This window comes from Aotus nancymaae, unplaced genomic scaffold (assembly GCF_030222135.1).
Source record: "Aotus nancymaae isolate 86718 unplaced genomic scaffold, 86718_ANA_hifiasm-v0.15.2.pri h1tg000012l, whole genome shotgun sequence".
Taxonomy (NCBI): domain Eukaryota; kingdom Metazoa; phylum Chordata; class Mammalia; order Primates; family Aotidae; genus Aotus; species Aotus nancymaae.
In genome coordinates this window covers 23,973,365-23,999,505 of record NW_026988423.1, presented here as the reverse complement: position 1 = coordinate 23,999,505, position 26,141 = coordinate 23,973,365, and the positions used below count along the sequence as shown (strand labels likewise).

General features: G+C 53.9%; 1 protein-coding gene across 6 annotated transcripts; it reads left to right on the top strand.

Annotated features, from left to right (window-relative positions):
- Positions 1-210: 210 nt before the first annotated feature.
- USP2 (ubiquitin specific peptidase 2) lies at positions 211-26,099 on the top strand. 6 transcript variants are annotated; one of them, XM_012470297.3, is made up of 13 exons: positions 211-665; positions 7,578-8,395; positions 21,124-21,174; positions 21,676-21,799; positions 21,990-22,101; positions 22,198-22,308; positions 22,491-22,555; positions 23,051-23,154; positions 23,244-23,324; positions 23,470-23,548; positions 23,717-23,824; positions 23,986-24,106; positions 24,323-26,099. In XM_012470297.3, exons 2-13 carry the CDS (start codon positions 7,619-7,621, stop codon positions 24,408-24,410), a joined length of 1,821 nt encoding a protein of 606 aa, XP_012325720.2. In that variant the 5' UTR covers positions 211-665; positions 7,578-7,618; the 3' UTR covers positions 24,411-26,099. The 6 variants fall into 6 exon arrangements, with proteins under 6 accessions (XP_012325720.2, XP_012325718.2, XP_012325719.2 ...); XM_012470295.3 differs by lacking the exon at positions 211-665 and adding an exon at positions 1,656-1,783; XM_012470296.3 differs by lacking the exon at positions 211-665 and adding an exon at positions 1,815-4,557.
- Positions 26,100-26,141: the final 42 nt, after the last annotated feature.

Here is a 26,141-nt window from a genome sequence, read left to right as displayed (position 1 = left end):
GCTCCCGGGGCTGTAGCTGGTCAGATCGCTAAAGGGGGTTGGGGGCGGGTGGGGGGCAACAATTAAGGGGAAGGGAAGATTTTCCACCAATCCCAAACCAGAAAGAGGCAGCTTTGAAATTCTCACCAATCCCAAACCAGAAGCAGGCACGCGGTGCTCCGAAGAGAGCAACTTCTTAACAGTCAAGGGAAGCCCTAGCCAACTCATTCTAGCCCTTCCCTGAAGAGTGAACATCCTCCTGACCGGGCTGCTTTTAGAATGGGACTGAGCTGGAAGTAGTGCTGCTCACCTCCCCTGGAACGGACATGAGAACATCCCCCAGATGGACCCCCGTAAAGCGGAGGAAAGAACTGATTGGTCTAAGGTCGAGGCAGGCCCCTGTCCTTTGATGCTGCAGATGCACGTCAGACTGAAGTCAGAATGAAGACTGGAATGAGGGCGTCCTCTGAAGTGCATCATCAGGACCTGGGCTGAGTCAGTAGCCTGTGCTAAGACAGGGTGGAGGCACCAGCCTGGGTACTCCCAGTCCTCAGGGAGAGCCATCGAGAAACGTCCTGAGAGCAGACAAGTGCACCAAGGCCAGAGAGGCTAAGAACGCTGTTCCTTCCTCTTGTGACCCCACCCAGCCCGGCTCTGTGACCCTGGAATCCTGAGCCCTCACACAGGTAGAGTGGAACCACCCCAGAGGGGCCAGGCATTCTCCTGGTGGCCTGGGGGAAGCTGCGCTTGCTGTATTTTTCTAGGCAAAGGGTTCGGAAGGAGCCCAAATGGGCTTGGCCTTTCTCTGCTTGGTGGACTGGACATCTAGGAAGATGGCAAGCCTTGTTTGTCCTTCCCAGTTATGGGACATGGTCAGTGCAGAAAACCATGGGACTGTTCTCTGGCATTAGAAAGGAACACTTCCCCAAAAGTAACCTTCCTTTTCTCCCTAGGAAGGTTCACCTGGTAAGGTGCTTTTACTAATAATACCATTATTATAAGTGGAAGTATTCAATATAATCATCATCGTTTATTGAACTCTTATTATATGCCAGAAAATTTACAAATATTATTTTATTTAATCCTCACAATATACACCATTATTAAATTCCTGTTTTGCAGATTAAATAGCTAAGGTTTAGAGAACGTAAGTGACTTACCCACTATTTCAGAGCCAATAAGGGAAAGACCTAGCATCCAAGCCCAGGCCTAGAAGTCCATCAGAAAAGAATATTGGACTGAAACCTGAGTACAGTCCCCTTTCTGCTTCTCACTATCTGTATATGCCCTTGAGCAAGCTGCTTGCTTTCTCTAGGTCTACTCTGTTTGAAAATTAGAGTGGGATTAGCGGTATGGCTTCTTCCTGTCTCTAATTCTGTGACTGACTGCTCCAGAAAATCCACTTTCTCTGTATTTTTGCCTCAAGTTCCTCCCCCACCCCTCCACGATCTTCTCAGTCCTCTGTCTCCTCTTGAATCTCCCAATTGTTCCCCTTCAAAATGCCCCCCTTGCAAGACTCCTCACAGACCTCCTTGGCTGGCACTGGCCCGAAAGGGCAGCCCCTCAAGGGTGGGCATGCCACTGCCCCTTTAATTTTCCCAGGCTTGGAATGTAAGTGAGTTGCACTCGCCATCTCTGCGAGTCTGCGAGGTCAGATAAGATACTATATATATCGGAGTCAGTAACCTGAGCTCCGGATTACCCAGCCTGGAGTCAGGCTCCAGCTTCTGGGCTTTCCACTGCATTCCCTGCCCTGCTGGGGAAGAAGAAGCCCCCAAGTCCCATCCAGTGCCCCTGGACACAGGTCAGTAGCTGTCTCTTTGGTATCTGAGCTTCTCTGGGAGTCTATCAAGAGGAAAGACATCAGTGAATCTGGGAGAGCATGTGAAGGCCACCCCACTGGGCCTGGTGGGTATCAGGGGCAAGACCAAAGGCCCCCCCAGAGGCTGAGAACAGAGGAAAGACGAAGCCCTAGAGGAGAGGGAAGGAGACTGGGGCTCTCCCCTCAGGAGGGAACACCAGAAGAGTACCTGGGCAGAGGTGGTTGGAAAAGAGAATTTAAGGATCCCAATACTTCCTGGAGGCCCATTTCTTTACCTTGTCTTGGAAGTGTAGAGATGCCCACCCACTCACAAACCCAAATCAAGGTGCACCCTATGGAGACTGCCCTGGGCCCACCCACTTCTTCTCCCCCAGTCAGGATTCTTGCCTTAATCTCTAATCTCTTTATCTTATCTCCTTCCCTCCCCCAGCTCTTGGGTAACTACTGGGAGCAGGAGAAAGAGAAATGGACCCAAATTCCCTTGGATGACCCCCTGCCAGGGCAGGCAAGAGGATTAGGCTGGTGGATCCACTAGCCCCTGATAGAGCGGCTAGTGACAGGCTGGAGGGGAGGGGGCCCAGGCCCTGGGGCCTGAGAGGAGTAGGCAGAGTTCAAGGACTGTTTGAGCATAAATATGCCCCGCCCCAATCCCCTACTCCACCCACGCCCTCTACACCTGCCAGGATTCCCTCATCCCATCCTCCAGGACCTGACACTTGTGCCCCGAGAGTGCAGCAGGTAACCCGAGCAGCTGGGAGGGAGGGTCAGAATGCAGATGGAAGGAAACAGGCTCCTCTCACAGGCTTTGTCCTTCAAGGTCAGCACATTCTGATGCTGTTAGCAAGTGGCTTTAGGAAGCTCTGAGGTCACCACTGAGGAGGCTCCCAACCACCTGGTGGGACTAGCTGGGACTCCCCACTCACCTGTTCTGGGTGCCTGAGCAGGAGGGAAGAGATTTAACCTTGTTTAGGTGTGCTTCAGAAACTCAGATAGAGGCTCTCTATCCAAGCAGTAGCAAAGCAGGCTTTCACCCCAGAAAGCCAAGCAGATCTGGGCAGAGAGAGAGGCCATGAAGGTTACTGGGATGTGGGGCATCACCCATCCCCTGCCCCCGGGGCCAGAGTGCCTGGGATTCCTGGGGAGCAAGTCCCTCCCCTGGCTAGGCAGGTTAGGGAGCCCTTCACGTGAGCAACAGGAAATGACTGACCGTGGCTGAAGCAAAGGGGCTGGCCGCCCCAGGGGGATGGGTTCATTTCAACCCCTGACTCACCCAGCATGGGTACCTTGAGGAGTGGGCCAAGCTGCAGCCAGGGTGGTAGGCTGGGGGCTTTGCTCATAACCAGGCCAAGAACCCAAGGCCCTGAGCGGGGTTAGACGCTGGTACCAGGGGACATGCAGGGGCTTGGCACAGTGGGTGAAATGGAGGCTTCCTGGACCATCTCTCAGCCGATCAGTATTGTTCTGGGGCTCGAGTTGCACCTGGCTTCGCTTTCATTCGCCTGCAGTGGAAAATCCAGAGGACTGCTCCTGCCGGAGTCTGTACACCCCATGCTGTTGCTGGACGGCGGATGCCTGGATCCTGTGGCAGTCATTCCCTCAAACCCCTATCCATGGGTACCAGTCCTGACCCATCCCATGGAGAGTCAGGGAAGAGTGAAGCAGGGGTCTTGGGTCTGGGCTTCAAGCCAGCTGTAGCAGACAGAGCACGGGTCCAGCCCAGCTCTGCCACTGCTCCCAGTGTGACTTTGGGAAATCCACATCACTGCCAGCATCGTCAATTTCCTTATCTGCAAATGGGCATTATCACAGCACCTACCGCCTAAAGGAGTCAGGAGGATTCAGTTAACTAATACACTGTGTCCCAAGCCTTAGAGCAGTTATAAGCTTTAATAACTTCAGAAATACAAATGCTAAAAACATTTGAAAGTTTCCATATTTAAATTTCTTGTATATTTATTTTTTGAATTGTGAATCTTTTTGAATTTTAATTTAATTTAAATAATTTAATCTGTCCAAAGATGTTTTTAAGTTGGAGACATTTATGTCTGTAAGGATTCAAGCTTAAACCTGCACTAAGGCTTTTTGGGGTGCTCTGTGTATGAAGCACGCCTAAAAGAATGGGTCACATGGCAAGGGCCGATGAGAGTTAGTGTGAGGCTGTGGAGAAGATGGACTCAGAAACTGCATGTGAAGTACTCAGCATGCCTGGGGCCTGGTTCAGAGGTGTCAGCACCAGCCGGCCCAGGGTGACAGCTGCTTGGCTCAGATGTCCCAACAGGAAGCCGAGTGCCTTTATGCAGAGGAACGCTGCTACACCTCCCAGGAGAGGGAAACTGAGCAAAGCAACAGGAATCTCTGACAGAGAAGGAAGAGTCAGGACACCTCAGTGAAGATGCCCTGGAAGAGGAGCTGGGCGGGGGACTGCCCCCGTTGTCCAAGGCAATGGACACCTGGGGAGGTGCTGCCTGGAGCTGCGTGCCTGTACTTGCCAGCTCTGGGTAAACAGTGAAAGGAGCTGGGCAGCAGGGGCCCCGCACTGGGCAAGGAGGGGTATGGGGGATCCCAGCCAATCGGCTCGCCTCCCACTGCCCCATGAAAGGGCCATTCAGTTCAGGCTGTTCCTGTGGCAACAGGGAGACTCGCAGCCATGTGAGTGCCCGTCCTGTCCCTGTCTTGCGCAGCGAGGCTCCAGCCAGGGCCCCAGGCCGCTCTCCTGCCCATGGTGCATTCTGCAGCCTCCAAGGACAGCTGTGCAGGTAATGCCAAGGGGCACCAACCAAGGCTGTGCTTTCACCTGGAAGGTGCTAGGACTTCTGAGAGTGAAACTGGGGGTTGCAAGAGGGGAGAGACATGTGCAAGGCCCCGGCCCCAATAAGGACCCTCTCCCCAGACGTGGGAACTGTAGCTAGATGTCAGAGCCGAGAGGCAGCTTCCATGGGGTGTTAGTGATGGCATGACTCCCAGGGCTGCTGGGAGGAGGGGGAGGGGTCTGGCAATCACCTGCCAGATGGGAGGGAGAGTAGGCATTTGGGAGCCCTCCTGGGATTCTGTGGGCCAGAGATGTGGCCCTGCCTCCAGCTCCAAAGCCTTTTAGAGCTGTCTGCCCCTGTCCTCTGTACCTTGTTTGGCCCCAGCACTTCTGCGTCATCTGCAGGGCCAGGGGATGTCACGGGCTTGGGGCGCTGCCCGCAGAATACCAATTCCCTGGGAGCTTTAGTGTGGGGGAGGGGGAGGGAGAGCTGTGGGGAGGAGCCATGACCTCATACCCTTGTTGCAGGGGACGGGGGTTGTATGTGATTGGCTGCCTGGTGTCCCAGAGCCCAGCTCCTGAGACCTGGAGTCTCTTTGACTTTACATTATTGATGGAGTTTTCCAAAGCGCAATACAGCAGGACTGGGCCCCCCACCCCAGCCCTGTGTCTGTCTGTCTCTCCTGCTATGGTTTCCCTCTAACACTGTGTGAAGTCATCCCCCAGTTACCTTTTCCTAGAAAAGGGTGAAAGTTCTGCTGGACCCACTGGGCAAAGGAGTATACATGAAGGGCCAGGGGTCCCCTGGGCCAGGTGGCAAAAGGGTAAGACAGTAAGATGGACCAGGCCTTTCTATCAGCCTGGACTGAAAATTGCTGGAGTTCTCAGGCAGGGTCAAGGAATGCTGTTCTGGGTGGGACCCGCCTGCTCATCTCCCACCCCTGTACCTACCCCAAAGCCTTGTGTGAACTGGTATTCTAGAGCTTTCTGCCAAGCCCTTGCATTTGGGGTTTGGCACCAGCTCCTCTCTGCCCTAATAGGCTGGGTAGCCAAGCTAGTGTCTGCTGAGTGACCAGATGTCTGCCCACTGCCTGCTTCTCTCACTGGGGGCTGCAGGGTAAGGCCTGGCATCCCAAGCTGAGGCCAGAGGCTAGCCAGGCTGGGAGATGGCCAGCCCTGATATTATCACAGACCTACAGAGGGCAGAGCCATGCTGAATCAAAGTAGCTGGGGGAGGAGATGGTAACCACTGTCCTTGTGCAGCCCTTCACGTGTTGTTATCTCATTTATTCCTCACAGCATCCCTGTGAAGTAGGAATTACGAGGATGATGGTTTTACTGATTTACAGATGAGGAGGTTGGGCTCAGAAAGGTTACAAAATTGCCCAGCTAGTCCATCACAGGGCAGGTCACATGACTCTGAGAGTCCTGGATGGCTCTGCTTCCGTCCCCCTTGAGAGCCCCCCAAGAGCCCCTGATGCCCTCGAGGAAAGGCATCTGACCTACTTGCTCCTCTGCCACTCCAGCTCCACTGGATAAAGCCTGCACGTTTACGGCAATGGAGGGCCTCTGAAGGTCCCCAACTGAGCCTAAATCTGACTCGGGGGTGGTAACTCAACATTAAGTGGAAAGAACACTGAGCAGGATTTTAAAGACCTGGATTCCAGTCCTGGCTCTGCTGGTGTGTGGCCATGGGCAAATAAGCACCGCTTTTCCAATCTGTACAACAGATAGGTTAAAATGCATGATCCTCTGGGGCTCTCAAAGCTCCACATTCAGCAGTTTCTGTGTTCCTTCACTAGATCCTCCCCTGCTGCAGGGCTGGAGCAGGGAAGGACTGGGAATGCCACCTGCAGTGCAAGACTTGGGACTGTAGGGGGCCCCCTTTGCACAAGCATCGCCAGGAGCAATTTGGGATCCATACTGGTAAAGGAACCCTGTGTTGGTAGAGGAACTCTTGGGAGGCCACAGGGCCCTAACTCCACTTAGAACAGAAGCTTAGCTCAGTGAAGTGAGTGAGTTCTACTTCACGAGTGCCCCTCACGGTGAGACCAAACAGCAGGTGCTGGTGTCTGGGAAAAGCCCTGGGATGGAGTCTGGAGACCATGTTCTGGCCCCTCGCTGCTGCATGCTCACCACCTCCCCTGCCCACCCACACCCCATTACTTCCTCTCCTGAGCCTACTTGACCTCACAAGGGATCTGACCAAATGATCTTCAGGTCATTCCAGCGCAGACAGTCTGGGATTCCAAAAAGACACCTGCTCATCACATAAGTCCGAAGGAACAGAAGTGTTTGTTTTTTGTTTTCTGTTTTTTAATGAAGTCTCACTCTGTCACCCAGTCTGGAGTGCAGTGGCACAATCTTGGCTCACTGCAACCTCCGCCTCCTGGGTTCAAGCGATTCTCCTGCCTCAGCCTCCGAGTAGCTGGGATTATAGAGCGTGCCACTACACCCGGCTAATTTTTGTATTTTTAGTAGAGACGAGGTTTCACCATGTCGACCAGGCTAGTCTTGAACTCCTGACATCGTGATCTGCCTGCCTTAGCCTCCCAAAGTGCTGGGATTACAGGCATGAGCCACTTCGCCCAGCCAGAAGTGATCTTAACTCCTGAAATATCAAGCATTCTCAACCCAGGGGTCAGTGGCATCTCCCCAGCTCAAGAGTCTCTGCAGATCCTGAGGCAATGGGATTTGGGCTGGAAAAGTGTGCATGGCTTGGTGGGCTGTGGAGGTCAGGTAGTCCCTGCTTGCGTGTTTGAGTCTTTGAATGGCCAGGATGCACTGACTCCCTGTGTGGCATATAAAAGCCACCTTGTCCCCTGCACTCTCACTGGGGTGTAAGCACACAGGTGCAAGCAAGCCCACATGCACACCTGCATGCATGTGTTTCTCAGCAGCCAGCCTGCCTCTCATGGAAATAGACAGGGAGCTCTGAGGTTCTGGCCCAACTGGGGATGGGGAGTGGGTGTGTGGGAGCCTGACACCTGGCAGGGCCCTTTGACAACTGCTCTCCTTGTCTTTCAGCCCATGAGGCTCCCAGTCCCCACTGAGTGCCGCCCTGAAGGATGTCCCAGCTCTCCTCCACCCTGAAGCGCTACACAGAATCAGCCCACTACACAGATGCCCACTATGCCAAGTCGGGCTATGGCACCTATACCCCTTCCTCCTATGGGGCCAACCTGGCTGCCTCCTTACTGGAGAAGGAGAAACTTGGTTTCAGGCTGGTCCCCCCCAGCAGCTTCCTCAACCGTCCCCATACCTATGGCCCCTCCTCCATCCTGGACTATGACCGGGGCCGCCCCCTGCTGAGACCTGACCTCACTGGGGGTGGTAAGCGAGCAGAGAGCCAGACCTGGGGCACTGAGCGGCCTTCAGGCAGTGGCCTCAGTGGGGGGAGTGGATTCCCTTATGGAGTGACCAGCAACTGCCTCAGCTACCTGCCCATGAATGCCCGTGACCAGGGGGTAACCCTGACCCAGAAGAAGTCGGACAGCCAATCAGACCTGGCCCGGGATTTCTCCAACCTCAGGACCTCAGATAGCTACCGGATAGACCTGGGGAAACTGGGCCGCAGCCCCATGCTGGCCCGGACACCCAAGGAGCTCTGCACCCTGCAGGGGCTCTACCAGGCAGCCAGCCGCCCTGAGTACCTGGTCGACTACCTGGAGAACTATGGTCGCAAGGGCAGTGCCTCTCAGGTGCCCTCCCAGGCCCCTCCCTCACGAATCCCTGAAGTCCTCAGCCCCACCTACCGACCCACTGGCCGATACATGCTGTGGGAGAAGGGAAAGGGTCAGGCTTCTGGGCCAAGCCGCTCCAGCTCCCCAGGGAGAGACAGCATGGTGAGTTTACCCTTGGGAATGGGGATGGGCTGGGGAGGCAGCTACTGACGGAGAACAGCCAGGTTGAGGGCACGACTCCCAACCTGACTGATGATTGACAGCAGCGGAAACAAGAGAAGTCATCCCAGCACGTCTGGTGCCCCCGGGGCTCCGTGCCAAGAGGAAGGGCTTTCCCACTCTGCCTAGAAAGCCCCCTTAGGGCCTGTGCACTCGAAGACAGTCAAGTAATGCTCTCAGGAATGCTCTGCTGCCCTCAATGCACCACTCTTCTCACCTTCTCCTTTTCCATCTGACATGCCAGTGTCTCCTGCAGGCCCTGCCCTGAACTGGGCTGGATGCAGGGGCCCCAGACCACCCGTGTACCCTGTGGCAGGAGGGCCTCCTTGCTGTGGTTGCATCTCCCCTCCTATGCAAGCTTTATTCCCTAACCCTGAGGCCTGGCTTTACATTTGGACATAAGACATCAGGAAAAGAGGGACTCTCCTCTGAGTGACACTGGCATGCTCAGGTCCAGGTTATGGACAGCAATGCTTATCATGTGGCTTTGGAGAAAATAGTAGAGAAATTTTTGTCTAGGGCTTGAGACAATGCAATGCCTCTGTATTCCAGCCTTGCCTCAGCTGGAATGAGGGAAGAGGCTCTGCTGGAGACTGACCAAGGGCTGGCATGGCCTGGCTCACAGTGAATCCCTGAACACGCCTCTCTTGGGGCACTGACGACATTTGCCTTTTTCTGTAGTTACTAGTGTGCCCATTAGGTGGCAAGCTCTCAGAGGATGAAAAAGAAATCCCATCTCTAAATCCTCTGCCATGTGCTTCCCACAGTGGGAGCTGCCCTGCCGATTGACGGATGGATGGGTGGGTGGGTGGATGGATGGGTTGGTGGATAGGTAGGTGGGTGGATACATGTGTAGGTTTCAGGTAGACAGACAGACAGGCAAGCATATGGGCAGGAGGGCTGGGTGTGTGTCTCCTCCATTACTTTACCTACCCCTCCCTACTCCTAGGACAAGTACATTTTGGAAACAACAGCTGTGCCACAGCAAGAAATGCTGCTTGGAGGGCTGATCCAGATAAATGGAGCAGGGGTTCAGGACTAGGGGAAGGACTTTGAAGCTTGTCATAACTAAAGGTCTTGAGAGGGCAACCTGGATATTACTTAGGGAGTCTTGGCTTTGCTGTGCCATCTGTGAAGTGGCACGGAGATAGAAATGCTGGTATCTCCCAGAACATTCAGACCCTGACAAGGCAGGGCTGGCTCCACTGGAGAGCTAGTGTAGAAAGGAGTACAGACGAGACATGTGTCATGACAGAGCTGGCCTGGAAGGAAAGTACCTGCTCTCGGGGCCACGTGCTGGGTTTGGGGTGGAACAGGATTCGCTTGGACACAGCTGGTGCTGTTCATCCCCGGGGCATTTAGAAAATGGCTCTCCTCCGAGGTGGGCAGACCACATGAGGTCAGGAGTTCGAGACTAGCCTGGTCAAAACATGGTGAAACCCCGTTTCTACTAAAATAACAAAAATTAGCTGGATGTGGTGGCATGTGCCTATAATCCCAGCTACTCGGAAGGCTAAGGCAGGAGAATCGCTTGAACCCGGGAGGCAGAGGTTGCAGTGAGCCGAGCTTGTGCCACTGCACTCCAGCCTGGGTGACAGAGCCAGACTCCGTCTCAAAAAAAAAAAATAAGAAAAAGAAAATGGCTCTCCTCGAAGGGGCCCAGGTCCTCTGTGGGGCTCCCTCCCTTTGCTCATATGAGGGCTCACTTAAGCAGGGCTTAATGATTCACCCAAACCCACTGAAGCAAACTCTCTCAGGATGGAGCCTGGGAAGCTGCTCTTTTCACAAGCTCTTTGGGTGATCTCTAGTCATGCTGAGGTGGAAAACCACCTTGCAACAGACTAAGCTACAGACCCACCCTCAGCCTCGATCATGAGAGCCATATCCCCCTTTACTGGGGGTCAGCTTCCACTGGGAATTTACCTCCTCCCCACACAGGCATGGCCCAACCCTCCTTGGAGTCTGCCTCCCCTCCACCCCTCCAAAAGGGACAACCCCGGCTCCACCCCCAGCTCCAGGGCCAAGGTGAAGGGAATTTTGAGAGAGGACCTCACAGAAGTGGCAGATGGCCCTGGGGCAAACTCAGCCACCCTCATCCAGAAGCAACTCATAAGGCACTTTAGCCCAGAATGCCCTGCAGTTGAGCTAGTGTTTCATTCTGAGCTCATGCCCCAGAAGACACTGCCAACCAGCAGAGGCCTCTCGGGGTCAATGGTGCAAGACCTTTATTTAACCTCACCCCTCTCTCTCCACCCCTCTTATCCTCACTTCCTGGAGCACAGTGCATCTTGCTGAGGTGAGAACAACCCTGCTTGTGAAGCTGGACCACTTCTTTCCATAACTGGGTGCAGTTTCTTTCTAGATCTCCATCTGAGGATCTTGCCTTTTGAGGCACTCATTTGTGGCGCTCAGCTTACCAGCAACGTGACCTCAGATAGGCCTTCCTTAGTTTCTGAACCTGTGTCCTCCTCTGTAAAATGAGTGAGCATCGTTCCCACTTCATAAATTACTTGAGGAATGGAAAGATAATGTATGTGAAAGCGCCTGGCACGTTGCTTAGTAAACGTTAGTCCTCCTCGTACCCTGCCAGTGCTTTAGAAGGCAAGAGATGTGTGCAAGCAACAGTCCTTGCCCTCAGTGCCTTCACAATTCACTTAGGGAAATAAGTTTGTTTTGTTTTGTTTTGTTGGAGATGGAGTCTTGCTCTGTCTCACTCAGGCTGGAGTGCAGTGGTGTGATCTTGGCTCACTGCAACCTCGGCCTCCCGGGTTCAAGTGATTCTCCTGTCTCAGCCTCCCAAGTAGCTAGGACTACAGGCATGCACCACCACACCAGGCTAATTTTGTATTTTTAGTAGAGACAGGGTTTCACTATGTTGGCCAGGCTGGTCTCAAACTCCTGACCTTAGGTGATCCGCTTGCCGTGGCCTCCCAAAGTGCTGGGATTACAGGCATGAGCCACCATGCATGGCCAGGAAATAAGTTCTTAAACAGGTGCAACCAGGAGGGAGCCCTGGGTGTTCCTGAGTGTCAGAGGTGGAGGGAAAGGGAGAGGTCATCTGAGGCTGGGACAGGCTGCTCGTGACCAGTAGAAGGAACAGTTGGCCTCTCTAACTTTGGACACCTATCAGCTGGGCTGTATTTCCTTATGCATATAAGGGAATGATCACGCCTGCCCTGCCTACCTCATAAGCATGCCATGAGGCTCAAAGCAAATAATGAAGGTGGAGGAATCTGAAATCAGTAAAATGCTGCAGAAGAAGTCATTTAAACTTAAGGGGAAAAAAGAGATCATAGAAAGGGGGCATTTAGGCTGGGCGCGGGGGCTCACACCTGTAATCCCAGCACTTTGGGAGCCAAGACTGGCAGATCACCTGATGTCAGGAGTTCAAGACCAGCCTGGTCAACATGGTGAAACTCTGCCTCTACTAAAAATACAAAAATTATCTGGGCGTGGTGGTACACACCTATAATCCCAGCTACTCGGGAGGCTGAGGCAGGAGAATTGCTTGAACCCAGGAGGCAAAGGTTGCAGTGATCTGAGATCATGCCATTGCACTCCAGCCTGGGAAACGAGTAAAACTTCATCTCAAAAAAAGAAAGAAAAAAGAAAGGGGGCATTTGGCAGCTGACTAGAGTAGGAAGGGTGCCCCCAACCCTGTGGGAGAAACAGGTAAAAAAGTACATCCCGTGTCCCAGGGGGTTCTCAGGGTAGCTGACCGGAGCTACAGCTGGCATTCATTAAGAGAGGTCAACAGCAGGCTGTGACCAGGGAGAACAGTTCTAGCCAGACTTGCTTCCCTCATTAACAGTAACGGGCGGCATGAGCTTTGAATATCACCGACTCAGCTAAGCATGAGTATAGAACTGGCAGGGCACCACATAAATTTGGAATTATCCCCTCCCCATGCTTGTGTAAGCACCAACAAAATGCCAGGCCAGGGGGGCACAGCTCAGCACTTGTATCACGAGGGCCTGCCCTGAGACTCCACCTTCTGCTTAAAATGCAGGCAGGGAGGAGGAACAGTGATGGTGGAAAAAAAGCGTTCACTACCCCCAGTGGGGACTCCAAGCCAGCCCAGGTGGCTCAGCCCTGCAGAAAGCCAGGAACCCCAATCCCAACCCTGTCATCTCCCCCTCCGCCCCACCTCTCCTCTTCCCGGGGCCTATGGAAGGACAAGCTGTTCCCACTCAGCCCTGCCAGGGTTGCGCTTTAACCCCTACAATCCTTCCTAATCCTCCTCTGCTCCACCCCTCCAGCTGCTCCTCCCTAGCCCTGGCATTCTGCCTGCTGGCCTCTGCCCAGCCCTTGCCCTGCCCTGCCCAGGCCATCCTCTCCTCTCCCCAAGAAGAGCCAGGGGTTGGCCCAGGGCCCTCCTGAGCACAGTCAGAAAGCTGGGCACCTGCAACTCGGACGCAGAGCCAGGGCCAAGGCTCAGAGTCTGGCCCAGCCTATTCTCACCCACCCAGTCTCTCCCACACCCTTTCCCTCTGCTCCAGGACCTGTTTCTAGGAGCAAAAGATCTGGGAAACTGAGTACCTGGGTCCTGTTTGCCACTGGGGCTGCTGACTCATCTTCTGAAGCCTTGGGTTCCAGCTGTTCAGTGACAGGGTGATTATATAAACTGAGGTCATGTGATTTTTCCCTCGGGTGGGACTTTGGACTTTAATGCTGCCCTGCAGTAAGCGGAGGTTACTCCAAAGAGAACAAGTTGTGGATAGCAGGGGCTGTCGGGGAGCTCCTCGGTGAGAAGTACGGCTCGCCTCTCGTCCCTCGCCTTCTCGCTCCGTTCACACAGCTATGCTGGCCTGCATCCCTGCTGCCTTGTTTATCCAGCTTGGCAGCCTGAGATCCTGGGGTCTGTCCTCACCTACTCCCACCCCAGGCTCACTCAGCCACGCTGAGGAGGTTGAACTTCCTGAGGTCATGCGTCTGTGTTGGGAGGAGGTTGAACTTCCCGAGGTCACGCATCTGTGTTGGCAGCCTGAGAAGGTCAGTAAAAGACCTTAAGCCAGAGGGACCCTTTGGCCAGGAGCTGTACGAGCTGCTGAGAAGGAAAGGGCAGTGGGTTTGTGGTTTGTGACTAGAATCAGCAAGGCACTGGTGTCTCCATCCCTTGCAGACTGGTTGTGGGCTGTATCCTGGCTGGTAGCCTTGGTGCTGCCTTATCCAGGCTCAATTTCTCAATCGGTGCCCAGCACCATCCTCCTGCCTCCTCCTCCACCCCCGCTCCAGGATGTCTTCATGAGTTAATGTGGTGCTGGGGTGGGGCTCAGCAATGCAGAAGTTAATCCAAGCCTGGCAAAATGTTCCTTGCCCCTGGGGGAGCCGCTCCACTGACCACCGGCTGCAGAAATGAACATCATGTTCAGAGCCCAAAGCTGCACACGTGGCCCCTTGTACCCTCTCACCTCAATACATACATAAAGCTAGCACCCCAGATAGAGACATATGCAAAAGAAGGAAGTGTGTGGGCCTCTGGAATCCAGCTGGTTCAGGCCAGACTGCCTGGGCTCAAAGGAGTACAGAGCTTTTGGCCTCCTGGGGTCCATGTCATGCAGGGAAGCAGACCTTCCTACAGAGTGGGGAGGACGGGCTGAACCTCTCTCCCCAAGATGCACTGTGGGGCAAAAGCCCAACCCCTAATAATGACTCAGAGCCCCTACCATTCATCCATCAATCAGGCCACTGGTCTGTCCATTTGCAGTTGTAATCGCAGGCACCTGCTGGGAGCCAGACTGCCTGAGCCTCAGCAGTGTCACCAAACCCTGGCCCAAGCTGCCCACACAGATCTGGGAGAAGCAGGATACTCTCAGTCTCTGCCCTCGTAGAGCTAGCCCTGACTTTCATTTATATCACTCCATCATGCCAGGAAGGATTTAAGGTGAAGAAAATGACTTATACTACAGGGGAAGCAGGCCAAGCCCAGGTTCTGAGGAACAGCAGTCAGGATGCAGGAATGAGCCCAGCTCAGATTAGCTCAGTGTATTTGAAGCACAGAGAGTCACTGAGCCACAGCCAGATTCCGATGCCAGAAGCCTCTATCCATTGTATCCATCCCACTCCAAGAGTGGCAGTGAAGAGAAAGGGTCTCACAGAGACCCGGCTGGCTGACAGATAAGCCAAGGTCCTTTGTGGCAGTGTCCTGCAGCAGTCAGACCTGCTTGACTAGACTGGACCCTGTGTGAATTCTTTCCCCCTACCCCAGACTTCTCAAAGTGCTCCCATGCTAAAGCTCTCCCCAGCTGGCCCTCCCTGCTCCTAGCAACCCCTCTAACCTCCTAAATCCCAAGGAAGAGGGAGAACAAGCTGGCAGAACACCAAGATGTCCTGGGTAGGAGTGCTCACATCGCTGTGTGTAAGTCACGGGAGACATGCCAAATGCTATAGTGGGTGAGCACCTCTTGGTGCAGGACCTCTTGGCCCAGCAGCACATGGTTCAACATGCAAAACCAGACTCACGCCCCACCCTCTGAGGCTCAGTGGGACTTCCAGGATTCCCCGCAGAGCCTGGTCTGGCCCTCTTTAGAGACGACGATCAACACCATTCATTAAGAACCCACTAAGAGAACCCACAACCCTGCCCTTGAGGAGGTTTCGGTGTGCTGGTACAACCATGACAAACCACACACAATCTAAGATCATTTACAGGACTCTTAGAAACACTTAGAAAACAAAGATAAACTTATTAAGATAAATGACTGTGCAAACTGAATGCTCATAGACTGAGCATATACAGTAATGGAGTGTTTAGAGCCGGGCAGAGTTAATTAGGAAGATGCTTTTGGAAGAGCAAGTTTTAAGCAGAATTTACAAGTAGGTAATTGGCAGAGAGCAGGAAGTGCATCCCAGAATTTCCTGTTAAAAGCGTGGGTTTTTAATAGGACAAAGCCCCACATTGTCATTTATTAACTTCGTGGTCCTGGCAAGTCATTTGACCACTCTAGGCTTAAGGTCCTTCACCTATAAAATAGATGTAATAAACCAGGTGCGGTGGTTCATGCCAGTAATCCCAGCACTTTGGGAGGCTAAGGCTGGCAGATCACTTGAGGTCACAAGTTCATAACCAGCCTGGCCAACATGGTGAAACCCTGTCTCTACTAAAAATACAAAAATTAGCTGGGCATGGTGGCATGTGCCTGTAATCCTAGCTACTCGAGAGGCTGAGGCAGGAGAATCACTGAAACCCAGGAGGTTGCAGTGAGCTGAGATTGCGCCACTGCCCTCCGGCCTTGGCGACAGGGCAAGACTCTGTCTCAAAAATAAATAAATAAAAACAAAACTAAAATTAGGGGTAATAGTTATTACAGCATGATGTTATTGTAGAAATTAACGGTGATAATATATATGTAAAACCTTTAGCCCAGTGCCTGGCATCTAATAAGTACTTAATGAGTGGCAGTTTTGGTTTTTGGTTTCTCAGTAGAGGATAAGCGCAGGCTGGTTGACAGAAGTGGTCACAGAAGACTGAGGGTGGCGGGCCTGTGGACAGACAGCCCTAAAGAAAGGCTACCTGGGGCTTTGGGGCTGGATGCAAGGGGAGGTGCTCTAGCTGTTTCAGGGCAGAAGAGTGATGTGATCAGATGCAAACATTGCTTCAGATGGTGTACGGTTGGCTTGAAAGGGCTTGGCTGGAAAGGAAGCTTGGAGAAAGGCTGCTGCGGTTTGTAGAGGGTCCAGGTTCTGTCAGAGTCTGGGTGAGGACAGTGACTGCAGAGATCGCCCCTCCTCATATGCCCACTCTCACTGATCACGAGCAGACTGCCTATGGCTCCTGTCCCCTGCCCCCTCCTCCCACCACACTGCTGGCACACAGGGGAGGGGGCAACCATCCCCACCCCTCTCTCATTGGCAATTGGCACAAAATTGCTGCTTTATGGGTGGCCTAGGGTACAGCCATACGTGTGTCCTGGACACAGTCCCCATGTAGCTGTGGTCATGTGTGCGTGTACATGTGGGGATGAGCGCACCAGAAGGAACAGAGGGAGCCCACAGATGAGTAACAGCATTCACTGCTGCCTCTCCGAGTATTTTTAAGTGCTAAAAATACTGGCTAAAAATAGCAAGCTCCAAACAAGATACTTTCTCTAGGCAGATTCGTGAGCTTCCCTGTTAGGTGGAGGGGTGGAGCATCAGAAACAAAACCCAAAGACCCCTGATCTTCAAGCATGGCTATGTCAGAGTGGAACCCCTGCCCCCATGCCAGTTGAGTGCCTGTTTCCCCAAGATTGTGTTACTTTCTCCCCGCCTCCCCAACACAAGTCAAACTTGAGAGTGGGAGAGCTGGAGCTGGGTAATTGGTTAGAAGGGACCAGAAAAGGTTCTTTTCAGGAGCAAAATGAGAAGGTAACCTATTGGACCTTATAAAATATGAGCACTGCCTCTCTTGATAAGGGGCCAAACAGGACTGTTGTGAGGAGGGCAGCTCAGTCTCTAGGCCGTGAAGGTCTATCTTCTTAACCTGGGTCCACTGACCTCCACAGACTGCATGAATTTTGGGCTTCACGGGGGGCCTGAGTCCCCCCCACCAAGGTTAAAGTTTCTGCATATGCATATTTCGCCCTGAAGAGAGTAGAGCTTTCATCACGTTCTCAAAATGGTTTGCAGCTCCCCTGCCCCAAAGAGTTAGGAAGTGTATGCTGCCCTGGGGGAAGCTCAGCCGGTTGACACTGGGTCTTGGTGAGACGTCCTCTGCGGGTCCCAAAGATCACTTATCCTGAGCTAAGCCTCAACCCCGAGGCCGGCCAGGGCCTCCGGGCTCCGGTCCTGCCTACCCCGCGGGCCTGCCTGGCCGGGGGTCAGCCGGCTGGGGGCCCGGGGGCGCGCGGAGGAGGCCCGGCGGGGTAGGACCGACCTTGCCGCCTCGCTCGGGTCCGCGTGCCGGCGCCGGGGGCGGGGCGGAAGCGGGGAGAGGCGGGGGGCGGGGGGGCGGGGCCAGGAGGGGCGGAGCTGAGGGCCTGGCCCCGCCCCAGCGCTGACGTCGCGGGGCCCGAGGCGCCGGCGGGGCCGCCAGTCGGCCGGAGCGCGAGAGCCGGGACCCGGGCGGTTGGCTGCGCACGCCGGGGAGGTTGAGGCGGAGGAGCGCGCGTTGGGCCCCGCGGTAACCGTTACCTCCAGGCGCCGCGGACGGTGTCCTGTGGCGGTGTCGTCGGCCTCGGCGTTCGGACTGTGGCACCGCGCGGGGACTTCCCCCGCGCCCCCGTTGCCAACGTTAGGCGAGGGCCAGAGCCCGCCGCCCGCCCCCCAGCATGCGCACCTCGTACACCGTGACCCTGCCCGAGGAGCCCCCCGCCGCCCCTTTTCCCACCCTCGCCAAGGAGCTGCGGCCGCGCTCCCCTCTCTCCCCGTCCCTGCTGATCTCCACCTTCGTGGGGCTCCTGCTCAACAAAGCCAAGGTACGCGGGCCCTTTTCCGGGACCCCCGCGCCGAGGGCCTGGGGTCCCGTTTTCTCTCTGGACCCCGCCCGCCACGCGCCCCTCGGGAAGGGGACGGATTCTTTCCAGCCCCCTCCTTTCCCAGGGTCTCCCGGCAAGGAATGCCCCCTCCCCAGGTGATCTCACTCTTACTCGCCGTCCCCTCCCCTGGTGGAGGTCCTAGGAGGCCCCCTTGTCCCCTCCCTATCAGTGACCCCGGCACCAGTTGGTGACTGTTGGCCTCTCAATTGCTGGCACCTATCTGGACAGGTGCAGGAAAGCGTAACCTTGACTGGGTCTTGGTCGGTGTGCGAGGGCAGCACGCTGGACCCTACGGGGGTACTCCTCCCAGGCGAAACCCGAGCCAGGAAAGCTGGGCACAAAGGGGCCGCCTCCCCCTCACTGTCCACCAAGGGCTCTTTCCCAAGGGTTGGTGACGGAAGTCCTTTGAACCTGTGAAGGGCAGAGGAGGTGCAGACAGGTGACAGAAGGCAACTTCCCTTTCTTTCCGCCCTCTCCATTTCTGCAGTGGTCAGCGGGTCCCTCCGTGGAAGCAGCTCCCAGGGGAATGCCAGGGCCGAGGCTGGGCGCTGCCCGCCTGGGGAAAGGAGAAGGGGCCCGGGCTTGACAGGTCTTATGTAACAGGCACCAGCTCCCATGCTGGCAGTGCGTGCCTTGCCCCGTGCCAGGGCCACACCAGTCTTCCCAGCTGCAGCCAGGACTCAGGGCCGACCCTTACCACACAGGTTGAAGTAGGGGGGAAAGCCTTTGACTGGGGTCTCAAGTGTGAAGACACAAACCTCAATCAGCCTCTCCTACGGTAGGGTGCCCAGATGCTACCTCCGCCTTAACCCAGGCAGGGCTCTCCTGAGCCCCCGCTTCTCCACTGGAAGGTGCATACTGTCTATTTGCTGATGGTGGAGGTGCCATCTGCTCTCTGCAACAGTGCTTGCTACTGAGTCAAAACTAGGTTTGCTGATGGCTAAGTGGAAGGAAGCCTGGGTCCAAACTTTGTCAACTCTTTGCACATGTGTCCCAGCCTAACAGCTAGGGTCATTTCCTTCTCTGGCTTTCACAGTAAGAGGGCGGCTGTCTGGGGTCTCCCACCTTCTGCACGTCTAACCCCTTTCTCTCTGTCGGCCCTGAGGTAGGATTGTTTGCCCTGTAAGAAAGGTCACTCTGGGGACATTTTGTTCCCCTCTCAAATGGAAAGTGCTGACTTTCCCTGGAGCTCCTGATTTCCTATTCTTGGCAGAAGAATATCTGGCTGGGCACAGAGCAGCCCCGCTCCCCGCCTCCTCTGTTGCCCCCCACTCCTGTTATCCACCTGCCTTCTACACAGAGCACCTAGAAATTGGCATGTGGTTTTGAGCTCAAGAAATTTTAGACAAAGGCATCAACCCCTATAACATAACAACCCCCACAACATAGCAACCAAGGGTCCTAAGGATGCCTTAAAGGAGCTTCTCCCATCTCCCCACCCCCCAGGCCAGTAGAGGGGTTAGATCCTCAAGAATAGTAATCATGGGTGACGAAGTGTTCTTCTTACCCCTCACTGCTGGGTCAAAATTAAGTGTCCACATCTTAAAACACCACAGGAGTGCCTCTGTGGACAGATGACTCTGTTTTCCCATTTCCCCACCCCCACTAGCACTGAGTGACTGCTGTCTCAGCTGAGAGCCTGCTTTGGTGAACATTGTGACATGGTCACCAGTGGTAGAAGCCCTACAGCCTGTTTAGAGAGATGTCATCTGAGGCATGGGGGCTAAGAACTAATAAAGCACTGTCAAAAATAGACGTAAGAGTGGGTATTCTGTTGTGGGCAAGCTTTAACATTGAGTTCCGAGTGGGCAGCATGGAGACTTTTGCAGCATTTCACCAATTTTGGAAAATGCTAAGAAGGTCTTTGTCCCAGGGAATTATCTGTTTCGGCCCTCTTGCTGTCAGTAAGTCAGATTCAGATGTTGTTTGGGGCCGTATACTGCCAACCCTACCCAAGTTCTCCAAGGATGCTTATCCCACCTGCTGCCAATTGGCTTTTCTCTCTAGCTGCAGGTTTAAACTGGGTCTCTTTTCTGGGTGTATTTTTCTTCTCTACCTGTTAGTGCTAGCCCTGACAACTGGCCAGGAAGGGATTCTCTTACTTGTGGGATCCATAACGCGGTTCTTGAGAAAAGCCCTCCTTCAGCCTGCTCCTTCCCCCACCCCCTCCCCGCGAGCTGACAACCTCATGGGCTTTGAGCTGCTGACAGCCTCATAGGCTGTCAGCACACGGCATGAGTAATTTTAGCTGAGTTATTTCAGGCTCCTGTTCTGATCAGAGCTGAGCTGGCCCCACGCATGCCCCAGTGTTGCTCCAGAGTTGCCTGCTCCCAGTCCTCTCCCTGGGAGAGGGGGTGGCAGACTCATCTACAAACTGTTTCTTTAACCCTTTGAGCCTGAAGGTTTTCTGACTCCTTGGAGATATGCCCAGGATTAGCCAAGAGACCTTGACAAATAAGCTCAGAGTCCTCGATCCTGCACCTGTTCTCTTTCCAACCCCCTCACCCACCTCCGCTATAAGGCCAGCAGCAAGAGTGGCACTTTCAGCCAGGCCCTAGCCTCTGCAGGCCCAATCTGCCATCACAAGGATGGCCGTGGCCAGTCAAGATGTTGAAACCTGAGCCAGGCAGGGAGGATTCTCCCAGCCTTTAATCAGCCCTTAGGAGCTGAGCTCAGCTGGAAGGAATTCCACCTGTCTCTGGCAATTCAGAATGGCAGGCTTACTGGAGTTTTTCCCAATGAAGATCGAAACTCAAGGTGTTTTGTGGCTTAGCTTTTCAAAACCTCCTCAAAGTGTCCATTATGAGAGCTACTTTATATATTGGATTTCTAGGAGTACAAATATAGGTCATTTGAGATAGCACCTGGATTTGGGACCTGAAATTTGTTACAGCAAGGAGTCAATATGTACCAAATATATGAATTCCTAGTCTCCACTGTAGCAGAGAATGGAGAATAACATAAAATGGGGGGCAAGGAGATACATACTCCGATACATAATCAACAAAAGCAAAGCCCTGAAGAATATTTTTGTTGGATGTCGAAAATAACAGGCATTCCTCAATCCTCTTTCCTACAAGGTACATAGATGGGTAAAGTTGAAGAAAGAATATTATGTGTGGCCTGCTGCCTGTGGCTCCAGTAAATTGCACAAGAGCCCAGCACAGGCCTAGCATCTTTGCTTCCACCTGATCACCATGTGTTCTTTGTTTACAGAATTCTAAGAGTGCCCAGGGTCTGGCTGGTCTTCGAAACCTTGGGAACACAGTGAGTTCTTCCTGGCCCGCTTCTGCCCCAGGCCTACCCACTACTATCCTGACTGGAGCCATATAACCAGAGTCCCCTCCTGGCTGTGTATGACTCCGTACCCACTCAGCCAGTTGGCACCTGCCCCTCCTGGCTGGTGTTTCACAGAATTGCTGGGCTGTGCTTTACCCATCCCCAGCAGGAAGCAATGCTAAAAGGGAGTTGCCCTTTTACCTGTCAGTTTGCTCCTCTCCTGGATCTCTCCCCTCAGGGACGCTCATCACTTCCCACACACTTCTGTCCGTCATGTCCACGCCCTTTTGCACACCTCTATAGTAAATAACCAATGATGTCACCTATGCCTGGAGTGGGGATTTGTCTCATTTCACCCCTTTCACCTATGAAAAGAAGAACTTGAGGCTGTGAGAGGATTCATTTCTAGGAAGATGAAGTTGGTAGTAAGTAGCAGAAGTGCAGGCAGGACTCTCGTCTCCCTTCTGATTGCCTGGTCATCTCTTGCAGTGCTTTATGAACTCAATTCTGCAGTGCCTGAGCAACACCCGGGAGTTGAGAGATTACTGCCTCCAGAGGCTCTACGTGCGGGACCTGCACCATGGCAGCAATGCACACACAGCCCTCATGGAAGGTAAGGGGCCTCCATGTGCGCCTGCCTCCCCTCCTGATGCTCTCCACTTCACTGGGGCTGTTCTAGGAGTTGTGTCTGAGACACTCCTGTCCTGTCGTTCTTTCTCTGCTTGCTTTTTATTGGGATTCTAGTTTCAGAGTTTCTTACAGAAAATATCTCAGCTGTCCTGCACACCCTCTCCTTCCAATAGAGTTTGCAAAACTAATTCAAACCATATGGACTTCATCCCCCAATGATGTGGTGAGCCCATCTGAGTTCAAGACCCAGATCCAGAGATACGCCCCACGCTTCGTTGGCTATAAGTAAGGGCCTTGCAGACACATCCTCCTTAGTGGGTGGCAGCAGGAGCAGGTTCTTAGGACAAGAGATGTTGCTCACCCTCCTTCCTTTGGGTTCAGTCAGCAGGACGCTCAGGAGTTCCTTCGCTTTCTTCTGGATGGGCTCCATAATGAGGTGAACCGAGTGACACTGAGGCCTAAGTCCAACCCTGAGAACCTCGATCATCTTCCGTAAGAGGAGAATGCTGTGGGGAAGCAAAACTTGTGTGAAGCTGAGATTTTTACCTACCACTTTAGGGTTAATGATTTGAGGAGCATCTGATTTACTTTTGAAGATTAAGGATCTAGATTGACAGACCCTTAAACTTAAGTTTTAAGCTCTGACCCAATTGTCTTCTCTCTCTCATTGCCAGTGATGATGAGAAAGGCCGACAGATGTGGAGAAAATATCAAGAACGGGAAGACAGTCGGATCGGGGGTAAGCGCATGGAAGGGAAGATGCCTATTTTCACTGTTACCTGCTGTTGCCTGAGGGGAGAATGAAAAGCCTACGAATCACTCTCCCGGGGAAGCCTGTTTCTGTCCCGTGCCCAACAAACCAAAGCAGGAGCAGCAAGAAAGAAGATGCTGTGCAGGCTGGCCACATGGCTCACGCCCGTAATCCCAACACTCTGGGAGGCTGAGGTGGGCGGATCACCTGAGACCAGCCTGGCCAATATGGCAAAACCCCATCTCTACTAAAAATACAAAAATTAGCCGGGCGTGGTGGTGGGCACCTGCAATTCCAGCTACTCGGGAGGCTGAAGCAGAAGAATCACCTGAGGCCGAGGTTTCTGTGAGCATAGATTGTGCCACTGCACTCCAGCCTGAGCCACAGAGTGAGACTCTGTCTCAAAAAAAAATAAAAGATGCTGTGCAGAAGACCATGCTCTACTTCCTATATTTCAGCATCTCATGGCCTTTTCTTCCACAGATCTCTTTGTTGGGCAGCTAAAGAGCTCCCTGACATGTACGGATTGTGGTTACTGTTCTACAGTCTTTGACCCCTTCTGGGACCTCTCACTGCCCATTGCTAAGGTAGGCACCCCAGTTGTCCCCCTCTTTGAACTCCCTCTCCCATCCTTTCATGTGATGACCTCTGACCTTTGCTTTTTTTCCCGTCCCAGCGAGGTTATCCTGAGGTAACATTAATAGACTGCATGAGGCTCTTCACCAAAGAGGATGTGCTTGATGGAGATGAAAAGCCAGTAAGTCACCCTTCGGTAATAGCAAGAACACATTGCCATGGGACCTACTGGGAAGATGCTGATACCAGCAGATCCAGCTGAGGAGTAATTGGATTGGGGCCCACTGACTTCCCCCCACAAGTTCTTTCTGTTTGTCTTATCTCAGACATGCTGTCGCTGCCGAGCCAGAAAACGATGTATAAAGAAGTTCTCCATCCAGAGGTTCCCAAAGATCTTGGTGCTCCGTATCCTTAAGATCCATCAGGGCTGGGACATGACTTTCAAGGGTGACTGATGTCAAGGGGCCAATAGGTGAGGGGAACAGAGCCATAGGAAATGGACCATGTAGGCTTTCCTTTTGCTGTCTGCTCTTCTGTGTCGGTTTGACTGTCCTTGACTCAAGCCAATGCCAGATCTGAAGCGGTTCTCAGAATCCAGGATCCGAACCAGCAAGCTCACAACATTTGTGAACTTCCCCCTTAGAGACCTGGACTTAAGAGAATTTGCCTCAGAAAACACCAGTGAGTAGCTTTGAGTAGGCAGGGCAGAATGAAGACGCAGGTGTGCAAGGCCGGAGGGAGGGGAGCGGCCAGAGAGCTGCTGCCAGACCAGGAAGGAGAGGCTGGAGGGAGGGAGTGGGTGCAGGAGGGCCTCAGGGGCTTGACGACTGCCTCTTCCTCAGACCATGCTGTTTACAACCTGTACGCTGTGTCCAATCACTCCGGAACCACCATGGGCGGCCACTATACAGCCTACTGTCGCAGTCCAGGGACAGGCGAATGGCACACTTTCAACGACTCCAGGTGAGAGCCAGGCTGGGCCGGGGCCCCTGACTGTAGCCACCCGCCCCGCCGCACGGCTTCCACTAGAATGGGCGGAGAAGTTCAGGGCCACGAAGCCGCTGCCCGTGGGGAGGCTCCCTGAAAGCAAGGCCGGCTTCGGGGGCACGGCTGAAGAGGCCAGCGCGGGGTCTCCGGGTCCTGCCCCCTCTCCGGGCTGACTCCCTGTTCTCTCCGCAGCGTCACTCCCATGTCCTCCAGCCAAGTGCGCACCAGCGACGCCTACCTGCTCTTCTACGAACTGGCCAGCCCGCCCTCCCGAATGTAGCGCCAGGAGCCACGTCCCTTCTCCCTTCCCCGTGGTGGCCCCGCTCCCTGAGTTTTTTAAAAAGACAAAAGCAAAACAAACAAACAAAAGAAAACACAAGTCTGACAAGAGGAAAACAAACCTGAAGCTGCCGAGCAGGAGTGCATGCAGCCTGGTCAGGGTCTGGAGCAAGGAGCCGGGTGCTCCTGAGCCGTGGCCCGGCAGGGAAGATCGCCTGGATATGGAGCCAGCGTCGCCCCGTGCCCTCGGCGTCTCCGTTTGCATTTGTAAGCCTGTGGTCTTCCTGTGTGTCAGAAACAACCGTGTCTGTGGGGTGAAGACCCTTGCTGCCCCGCTGCCCGCCGCAGCGCCCACGCCTCCGGGGGGACAGCGCCCTCTGGAGCCCACTGGGAGCATCGCTGCCTGGGACGCCCGCGCTGCGGAGGGGCCGGCACCCATCACCCGCACCGCTTGCCCGTCCAGAGCCGAAAAACACCCATGAGCCAAGAGCCCTCTTCACGCTGCTAACTCCAGGGGACAGACGAAGGGACATCTTTGGAAAACGCTGGTTTTGGTTTTTAAAAAGCCCAACTTTTTTTTTTTTATTTCCGTAACTAGAGTGTTTAGACTGGAATGCTCTCCTTCAGGCCTCTTCACAGCTGGGACATTGCATTGGTCTTTTTTTGTTTTGTTTTTCCAAGTACTACTTTTTTAATCTAACCCCCCATGGTGCTAAGTGGGCGTTGGCCAGGCCCCAAGCACAACCACCGTAGACCTGGGATCTAAAACAAGTTTCTGGTTTGGGTGTTTGGGGGTTTTGTTTTGTTTTTTTTTTTAATGTTTTGAATGGAATCTAGTTGCCTCCAAGAATTGTGCCTTATAGCATTTGGGGACCAGGGGGTAACTGCCCTTCCCTGAAATATCCCTCAGCCTCTTCCCTTTTCCCCAGTGCTGTGTTCATACCCGCCTGGGGAGGGGTCCTGCCCTTAGCCCTGGCTGGTTGTGCATTGCACTGACTCGAAGAGGAAAGCAGGTAGAAGGAAATTCCTTCCCACAGTGCATCAAGTTCTTCCCGCCCACGTCCTCTAACCCGCCCCTGGTCTGCTCCCCAGCTGTTTGAAGGATAGCACAAGCCCCTCATCCCTAGAGCTTCTCTCTCCTTTTATTTATTCTCTTAACATCCCTTTCCCCCTGGCCTTCCTGCCCCCACCCCCTTCTCAGAGCCTCCTAGACATAGCCCCTTTGGACCGAGTTTCTCAGGGATGCCCAGGCCGCCCCTCAGCTCCTCTTGGCGTTGGTCTTCAGTCCTGCAGTGGGAGCTGGAGCCTGGGTATTTGGGGACATCTTGCCTCAGTGGTATGGTTCCTTCCCGTGGGCTCAATTTTGCCCTACATAGTTGGACAAAACTCTGTGCTGTCCTAGAGAGTAAAGCTGTTCAGCGCCAAGGACTGAAGCACTGTGCACCTGTGCACACCCACACAGCTGGGCCCAGCTTGTGCCCCACAGAGCCTGGCACATTCCAGGCTTCCAGGAGGAGGCATTGGAGAAAGATACCCTGAGTTTTACTGGCCTGACACCCTTCTACAGGGAAGACCTGTGAACCTGAGCCCAAGGGCAAGTGTACACTTGTTTACTGTGTAAGCAAGAGTAGAAGAATGTCTAATGTACAGTGGAACCTTGTACAGAATAAATAATAGCTTTGAGAAATCACTCAGCAGATGTTGGGATCTTGATTTGGGAGTGTTTGAACCT

Coding starts and splice junctions, on each gene's coding strand:
- USP2 (XM_012470297.3), top strand. CDS start 7,619: ATGTCCCAGCTCTCCTCCACCCTGAAGCGCTACACAGAATCAGCCCAC. Junction 21,800..21,989: donor ACACACAGCCCTCATGGAAG/GTAAGGGGCCTC, acceptor TCCTTCCAATAG/AGTTTGCAAAACTAATTCAA. Junction 22,556..23,050: donor GGAAGACAGTCGGATCGGGG/GTAAGCGCATGG, acceptor TTTCTTCCACAG/ATCTCTTTGTTGGGCAGCTA.